Source organism: Entamoeba invadens, assembly GCF_000330505.1.
Source record: "Entamoeba invadens IP1 unplaced genomic scaffold scaff_1105074726065, whole genome shotgun sequence".
NCBI lineage: Eukaryota > Evosea > Mastigamoebida > Endamoebidae > Entamoeba > Entamoeba invadens.
Window position 1 is genome coordinate 50,811 of NW_004440199.1, and position 10,061 is coordinate 60,871.

At 26.8% G+C, this 10,061-nt stretch overlaps 1 protein-coding gene across 1 annotated transcript; it reads left to right on the forward strand.

Moving 5' to 3' along the window:
- Positions 1-137: 137 nt before the first annotated feature.
- EIN_335080 (hypothetical protein) lies at positions 138-1,677 on the forward strand (the record flags this gene model as incomplete). Its single annotated transcript, XM_004255269.1, has 3 exons — positions 138-255; positions 300-967; positions 1,108-1,677. The coding sequence occupies 3 exons, from the start codon at positions 138-140 to the stop codon at positions 1,675-1,677; spliced, it is 1,356 nt and encodes a 451-aa protein (XP_004255317.1).
- Positions 1,678-10,061: the final 8,384 nt, after the last annotated feature.

A 10,061-nucleotide genomic window follows, 5' to 3' on the forward strand; every position in this document is an offset into this window, starting at 1 on the left:
ACAGCTTTTTCGCATGACTGTAGTAATATTATTATTTATTATATATATGTAAATCATTGTAATATTAAAATATGTTAAATTAAAACAGTATATTTCTATCGCAAACATTTTTTATCGAATTAAAAAACATAAACCTTATGCAAGAAGACGAGATTGTTGGCACATTTAAATGGAAGAAAGAAAAAGAAGCACCAAAAAGCTCACGACACGTTAAACCTTCGCCTGCTCCAACTTACTCGTTTGATCCCAAAGGAAGTAATTTAACTGAAGTTGAGTGTTTTAGGTTGTTTTTTGTGAAGAGATAACAAATAACCTTTTGTTGTTTTCAAATATAAAAATAGCCAAAGAACATAAGACTGATGATAACAAACTTTCTAAAACGAGCATCCTGAGGTACCTAGGAATTCTTCTCTACATGGGAGCTCACCATGATGTCATTAATCCCGTGGAAGAGCTTTGGTCAATCGACCAAGGAAAATCTATTTATAGAAATAGCATGCCACGTGACATGTTTAAATTCATTTCTTCACACATCAAAACTTACGATGTGGGCCAGCCAGATGATGTTTGTGATGATGCATCAGACACTTCAGATGATGGGGATGTCGAAGAGAAAGAGGAAGCTGACAACGGACCAGAAGGAGAGTATTTCAACTGCGCGGAATATTCAGATCGAGATTTCAGAGATCTCTCTGAAGAGCAACTCAGGAAAGATGTCAGAATCAAAAGGGGCATCGTTGGTAGTGGAGTTGTTAAAGTCGTCCCTGCAATAACTCCAAATGCACACGACAGCTTTTCTAAAATTAGAGTGATTTTAGATAAGTTTATTTCTAATCTTGTCAACCAAACCTATTACAAACCTAGTAATAGTATTTCGGTTGACGAACATTTGTGTTCTTATAAAGGGCATATGTGGGCTAAGGTGTTTATTAAGTCTAAGCCTGGACGTTATGGTATAAAGTTTTGGGTTTGTTCTATTTTTACCAAATGAGTTTTATTTATGAAGTCAAAAATGACGAATAGTTATTATTGGTTTGACATGTATGATCAAATTTAATAATTTAATTATTTGTTTATTTGAGTTATTTATAGTTTTCTAACTCGTAGATGTGTGCTGACTGTGAGACAGGAATGACTCTAAACCTCCAAATGTACTGTGGTAAGTGTGGTGGTAAGGAGGACAATCAGGGCTTTAGAGTGGTCAGGGACATGGTGCTACCCATGTTATGCCGCGGTAACAAGTTTACCGTTGTGTGTGACAACTTCTTCTGTACGTTAAGGTTGTCACACTACCTTGCTTCATGTGGGTGCCAACTTTTGGGAACCATGAGGATTAATAGGAAAGAACTTCCTGACGAAGAAAAGACCATCAAAGGGAGAACTCCCGATACCACCATCTTTTTCTCGAAAGGAAAGTGTAAGCTCATCTCTTACTTCAATGAGAAAAAGAAGCTGGTATTGGTCTTGTCAACCTGCCACGAAAAGAATGAAATTGAAGTCGTCAAGCAGGATGTGTTCATTGGCAAAGAAAAAATGATAATACACAAACCCCAGCCCATCCTTGATTACAACCAAAAAATGGGTGGGGTTGACACTGTGGATCAGATGACCAGGTATTATACGTGTAGACGTCGAACAAACAGGTGGAACATCAGGGCTTTATATGATATGATATGATATGATATGATATGATTGATATAGCTGCCTTAAACGCGTATAAAACGTACTCAAATTACCACCCTTGCAAACGAGTGGATTTTTTGAACAATCTTTCTAATGTTTTAATGAAAATGAAATGATTTTTCTATTTTGTTTGGTTTTTTATAAAGTAGGAACTGTTTATTTCATTCAATACGTGCTTTTTTATTGAACCTCGAAAAAAATTATCGTGAAATAAAATAAAAATAGGGGTCATTATACCTTTTTTTTCTTTTTTACTTATGGATAAGTTTTTAAAAACTTGTGTTATAACAACATCGTGATGTCGTTATTCAACACCATAAACAACCGTCGGTGAAGTATATGCATGAGTGTTATGGTGATAATGGTGTTATAATGATGTTTGTTGATAATTCTATCAAATTGTAAATTTATTATGACAAAACTATAATTTATTAAATTTCCATTTTAATAAATAATATTTTTTTATTATATAATATAGTTCAAAATATTTTTTTTATTATTTGTTAAGTTTTTTGCTATTTGTTTTTTGTTTATAATTTCTATTATCCCTTTATTTTTAATTTAAATTATGTGTTTGTTGCCCAAAAATGCATAATTTAAAAATGCATAAACAGTGAATGCAAAATAAGCATTTGATTACCATATACAATAACATTTATATGATAATGATAATATCAAATCAATTTTGCCCTTTGTTTTTGTTTGAAAATGATAAAAAAAATAAAATAACAAATAATGAATTCATATCTTGCTTCTTTGACAGTGGCACGACTTGAAACTCAACGGGTGACCATAAAACCTCATGGTGATCAAAGTTTATACAAACGCGACTATATTGACTGTTTAAGTCATTTTCGAGAATTTTTCTCGATTTTGCGATTTTTGATACTTTTGAAAATGTATTTTAGATATTTTTTGTTTATTTTATACTTATGTTCTCTAAGATTGTTTTTTCAAAGTCGGAACAAACAAAAATGTCTTTAAGTCTTATCTTTTTGTATCATAAAAAAATAGTAAAACCCAATTTTTTAAATTATTGTATTTTCAAAGTTTACAAAAAAAATCTATTTAATTTCCCTTTTTATTGTTTTTGAGATCAATTGCATATTGAAATATTAAGACACCTCAAAGTCTGTTATTTATTTTCTTTTTTTGTTATTTTATGATGTAATTGATTTTGAATATTCCGGACCAGTATGTTTTATGATACAATTTGGTCTTTGTTATATTTTATAATTAATTTATTATTGTAATAGGTTGTGGACATCTCAATAAATTTTTGATCTGACTTTTCCATTGAACTGTGACTTGTTTCTGAAATGATCAAGCAAAAAAGTGAACCTTTGTTCATCCCAACTTCAACAAAAAATTCACTTTTTTACTATAATTTATAACACTTTACTATAAAAATTTACTAGAGCCGTCGTTCCAGGGTGTCTAGCTTTTTTTGAAAAAATTAAAGAAAAAAGTCACATTTACATTACAATTGACTAAGATTTTTATTTTTTTACAAATTTTGATTTTTCCCGTCCTCGAAGGGTTAATTAAATTAAACAAAATTTGATTATCGGAAAGTTTTTGAAGTATTATCATTAATATTAATTTTATTTTGTTTAGTGTTTACATTGAATGATTATTAAATATCCATTCAATGACATAATAATATTATTGTAATAATAAATATTATTAAATATTTATTGTTATAATAAACATAATTTAAAATTTCAATAATAAATAGCCAATGAAAAAGTATAATATTTTAACATAATCTAACTACTATTATTTTAAAGGTATTCAAATATGAAAACAAGCCTTAACATTCATTCAAAGGGATTGTATATCATTTTTACAGTTTTGTATTAATATACAAATATATCGAAAACAACTACATGTTCTGTATATAATAATAAAAATAAACATTTACAATATATTTTTTATATTATTCACATGTTTTAATATGAAAAACATTAAATTAAAATATATAAGTTAATTATTAAATCAATAAAAAAATGGATTAAATAATAAAATTTTATAATAAAAAATTGAAAATTAACAATATATTATAAGTTAAAAATTTTGAATTATTTTGTATATAATTGTGTAATTTGTTGATAAATTTATAATTTAGTCATCTTCTAAAATGAAAAAATAAAAAATCTTTTTTATGTGTTTTTTTGTTATATCATATTTAATTTTTATTTGTGATAACATATCAATAGTAAATTATATAATATTACAATTATAAAACAATTAAAAATAATATTGAATTTGAAATAATAAAAAATCACATATTTATTTTTTTTCGAAATGATTTGTTATTTAGTGTTACATGTTAAGAATCTTTATATTAAAAATATACATAATATAATTATTTTGTTTATTGTTTATCACAATAAATAACAAATCATTAATAACACTTTTTATTAATTTTAATTTTGTCATTTTTATATGTAAACTGTTTTCCAAAACTCTGTACCGTTTCCAAAATTTATATAAACCCTTTGTCCTAATTTCCCATTATTTACTATTTTTTATTTGTTTTATTTTTTATTTTCCTTTTTGTTGAACCAACAACAGTACACAGTTTAAAACCCTTAAAAATCAATACAGTTTCAATTATCGAACAAAAAATCGGGAATTCACCCAAATATTGGGGAAATCTTTCCCAATTTTCCAGGTTCGTTATTTGGTTTGTGTTTCATTTTGTGACTAAACTTCAGTAAAATTCTATCTTTCAAATAAACATAAGATAAACGTAATATAACGATAAACTAATGATGTGATGAAGGACATTATTGCATCAAATGATACAACACTTTAATTAACAATAAGTTTCTATTTATTTCAACAATTAAAAAAGTAATCGATAACATAAAACAAACATTTAAACAATCAAGGTTATTAATAAAAAGAGTCTAAAATGAAATAAACAGTTCAAAAATTAAAAAAACTTTTCAATTGTATAGCCTTAACCAATTTATCTTCTCTCAATGCTTGTTTTACTCGTTTATACTTTTTATTTTTATCCAGAACACGACTTGGTGATTCTGTAAACATAGACATTTAATTATAAAGTTGTGTTTTATGTTTTTGGCAAAATTTGGGTTATGGTAATCAAAATTTTGATCCCAAGTTTGTTTTTTATATTTTTCAAGTAAATTTTTGGTGCAAGATTTATTTGTCAAGTAAAATTTAAAAAAGTCATGTTCGTTATTTTGTTTTTTTCGAGTAAATATTTATAACAAAAAATGAGGGTTAAGCAAAGGAAAAATTATTTGGAAATTATTTGTCTAAAAAATCGGGGCATCCCAGTACAGAGTTTTGAAAAACAGTTTATGATAATCAAATTAACTTAATATACACAATAAATTCTCAAACTTTAAATCAAGATAAATTAATATTTTTTAATAAAAACCAAAAAATAACAAATTTATAAAACAATAAAATGTCTTAATATTGTTAATTTGATCGAAATAACATATAAATCATATCATTTTCAGTTAAAATAATATAAAAAATTATATCAAATTTGAGATTATAATTGTGTTTAATATTTTAATCTTGATAAAGATACCAAATTGATTTTAATAAACATATAATCAAAGTAATTAATAATTAACATTATATAATTTAATTCACAAATAACATTTTACAATTTCAAAATGAAATTTTTAAAGGGTTTTACCATTGTAAATATTTTTTTATCTTTCTTTATTTGAATATACATTAACTTTTATATTATTATACAGTTTTTTATTTTTTATAATACTCATCTATTGTTTAACGAAAACGTCTTGTATTTATTTTATTCATTTTGTTTAATAGTAAATATTTAACCACTTATTATTTATACAAATCAATAATTAAATGTTAAATTTAACTCATAATTTGAAACAATTTATATTATTTATAAACAAGATTTGTGTTTTACACACATAATTTATTTTTTAAAAAAATGTGTTTTTTCTTTTAATAATTTTATTATCAAGTAAATTTTTTATTTTAAATAGCAATAACCTTTTAAATCAATAAAATGGTGATTATTACAATAATAATATAAAAACATTAAACACAATATAACATAACATTGGGTAAACGATTAGATAGGCTTTTATAATTAATTATTTTTAATAAATTAAATTTTTGTATAAAAGCATTTATAATATCAAGCCATTTGAATTGTTTTTGAAATTTAATCATAACATTAAATAATTGTTTTCATAAGAAATTTCTCATAATATTATTATTTTATATTAAAATATCTAATATATTGACTATATATCATTAATAATTTAAATTATTTAAATTATTAATGATATAATTATTAAAAAATATATTAAAATATTTAAAGTTTAATATAAATATTTATTTCGTAGTGATTCAATTAGTTGATTATGTTGTATTTTGAAACTTAAATTGATTTTATAGAACAGTATAATTTAAAATAAATAAATTAAAACTGTTTTAATATTTAACACGATTGAATTAATAATTTAAATTATAGCATAACAATTCAAATTTTTATTTTTTATTATATGTTTTGACAATTTTACCATTGAAAACATTTAAAAATTAAATGGTTCTATTCCACAAGCAGAATTTTTAGCTGACAATGTATTCGGCCTTTCATTAAATTAAAATTGACTTGAAAACCACAGTTTAGCCATCAGTATTTTTTGAATATAAATTAATAATTTATATGAAATGAAAATATATCCATCATTAAATAATACAATGAAAAACAAACCAAAAATAATTTAATTAAAATTTATTATACTCATCATCCATTAAAACAAATTAATTGTTAATAAATTTGTGATAAATTAAAACTAATAATGACCTGATTTTAAGCACCGAATTTTTATTAAATTTGTTGTTTTTTTCTAATGATTTTATATTTAATAATTAAATGACCCGTCTATATATCAAAACGATAATTTGTTTATTTTATATAATCCATTTACTCTAATAATAAACAAAGAAAGTTTATTTCATTGTTTTTAATTCCATCACATCGATGTCAATTTATTTGGCACAATTCAATCAATTTATATTAATACTATTTTATTGCTTCTATCCAATTTGATATGTTCGATTGCTTTTCGTATATGATTGGGTGACAGAATAATTTGGATCAAATATTTCAGAGTGAATATTCTATTTTAATAATATGTAAAAATCCTTTAGAGTACTTGCTACAACGGTGTACACTACTCAAACGTTGTACACCTTAGAATATTCCAATTAAATTGAAACTATATATGGAACAATCTATTATGAAATAAAAATTATTGAAAATTTAACAATAACATTTACTTTCAATAATATGTTTTTCTTTTTATAAAAAACAAATTTCAATTTTTTTAAATCTAAATAAACATAAAAATAATGAAATCGATCAATTTCGAGATCTTTTACAATTTCAATTGTAATTAATAAACAAGCTGCAAACCACACCAAAATGACGCTCTCGGGAATGCAACCTTCAATATACGAAGGCTGAGTGATTTTGATTTGATGTATTTTTAGCGGGTGTGTTCATAAAGTTTTCGTAATTCGTGTTATTGTATAAAGTGTTCCGCCGTGTCGTTGTAAAATATAGCGACCACTCTTTCTTTTAATTCTTTTCTGTCAAGATAAACAACAAACCTTTTAATGTTTCACAGTTCAAGGATAGGGTTTAAATTTTATAATGTCAGAAATAGTAGATAAACTCCATTATTTTGGCCTTGTTATTCACTCAGTTTTCCTAATTCCAAATTATTATTGTTTTTAATTTTAATAGTTCTTTTTAGATTATATTATAGTTTTTTAGATAATGTTTTTTTATCAATTAAGTGTCTAATTTTTATCGGTAAAAAAACTCTTATTGATTTTACTTTAAGTTTTTCGTCTTTTTAAATTTTTAGTTTCCGTTATATTTTTTGAATGTATTTAAAGAGTTAATATTTATCAAAATAATGAATCAACTTTCATTCATTATAATTGGTAAGTTTCACTCTCTTGGCTTTGAAAAGAATCAGTCCAAACTTGGTTTCGAGAACTGAGTATTGAACTCCACGATATTTTAGACGAAGTTCTTTAAGTGCCTTTTTAGTGACAAGCTCCATATTGGAAATTGTAAAAGCCAGCTGCTCTTTGAGGGAGGTTAGTTCTTCTGTATTTAGATAAAAGTCTATCTTGCTGCAACTCTGTCTCACCACCTCACAAACTGTCTTCAAGTTGTTCAAAAGGCGAGGCATCAACCCACAAGCTATAAAAGATGAAATAACATTTTTAGTGGTTGTTACCTTTTGCCAAGAGTTAACAATTGATATTATTTGGACTGAGTTGTACGACATGTTATTGTACTCAGTCTTCATGAAAACTTTTTCGGTATTAATAACCCTCTTTTGATTTCCATACACCCCAACATCAAGCATTTGTAAAAGGTGACTCGAGTGGGATGGCAGAAGAAATATCTTCACATTATGACTTGTGAGTAATGAAACCGCTTCGGTGTCAATATGAGAACCGAACCCGTCTATAATAAGACCAACAGGTCCTGTGTATTTTTGCATTTTTCTTTTTGTCGATATAGTTGGGAGAAAAATGCATTTAAACCATTCTTTGAACAACATGTTGTTCATAAAAGCTTTCTTGGAATATTTAATACAAGCTGTACTCTTGGTGATTCCCATCTCTATCAACTCTTTTTTAATTGATACATTGGGTACGATGAAAAAAGGAACAGTGGTAGTTCCATCCATACAAACACATCTTATCATTGTGGTTCTTTCTCCGTTTCCATTGAGTGGGAAGTGCATGTTTTCCCCACTTGAAGTTGAAGAAACAATGACTGTCTTTGATGTTTTGTCGACCCATTGTTGGTAACCAGATTCGTCACAATTGAATATAAATCCAGTGGGTAGACCAGTTATATTTGATTCCAAGTAATCAAAATAAATGTCGATGGATTCTCTGCTCACTTCGATGCGTTCTTCTTCCATTGGCTTTGCTTCGGTGGTCATGATTCTCCTTTCCTTGTTGACAAAGTTATAAAGTGCTTTCACAATCACATCATCACGTCCAAGCGTATTACTAACGAACCACAACAAATCAAAATAACCCGCAGGATCCTGGTCTCCTTCTCGTTTCTTCACGAAAGTTACAAGAGATTCGATTTCTTCGGTGTTGAAAATTGCACGTCTTCCAGATGTCCCTCGAGGTTGTCTAGCAAGAGAAAGTTGTCGTCGCCACACTTTGTCAGTTATATCCGGTGTTATACTTGCCAATAGTTTTGAGTTGATATGTTCAGCTTTGTTGTTGAGATATTCAGCAAGTCTGAACATCTGAACTCTTCTATTAGGAGCAGAGATATTCCTCTGTAGCCTGAAAAACCGAGAAATACTCTCTGAAATATCATCGTATTCAATGTCTCGATTGTAAGTGATAAGGTAATCATAAAGACTAACAAAGTCGATATCATCTTCGTCAATAACCTTTTCGATTTGCGAGTCTTTGTTACTACCAATTTGAAGTTCTTCCATTTCAACACTTGACTCCGTGAGAGAATCTTCGTAGTTATTATGAGCTTCGGAGTGACTTTCATTGTTATTTTGTGCTTCTCTTAAAATAGCAGCAACGTCGTCGTTATCAATTGCCATTATTGGGATACTTGATTCGGTTTGTTCATTAGATAATTCTACTGGAATAACTCTTAAATTGATATCTCTCGAAGATGGTAGTGGAATTCCATCTGTTCTCAGACACTGTTTCAGTTGCTCAAATCCATTCCTCGGGGTTTCAAATTGTTTTAGATAATTTAAACAAACAATAATGTGCCTGTTAATGGACTTCATTTTATAAAGGGAGTCTGCAATTTCAAGAATCTTACCGTTTATTAAATGAATCCATTCGAGATTTTGTTGGAATTCAAACATCGCAGAGTCTATTTTTGTTGAAGCGTAGTTAAAGATGTTTGTGTAATCAAATATAATCTTATTGGTGTTTGAATTCAATGCGTTACTAAAATAGTCAATGCGATTAAACATGACGTCGAGTTTCAAAAAGTTGGGATTTGCATTAGAAATTGGTTTGAGAAGCTCGGAAAAGTCTTCGGAATTAAAATTAAGCTCCACTCGAGTCGAAAAGGGATGAATTCGGTAATTCGTTTCACTCATTGTTAATTGTTTTGTTAGATTATATAATAAAAGCATGTTTGGTTAAAATTGGAAATTTACAAAAAAGGAGTCCAAAAAATTATCAAAATGTGGGATTTTTGTGTCAACCATTCTTTATCTCTAAGTAAACCCTTTCCAACTTTATCGTTTATTTATCAATTGTTTAAAGGTTGAAAAATAATAATTATTAAACATAAAGTTTTGATGGTTAACATA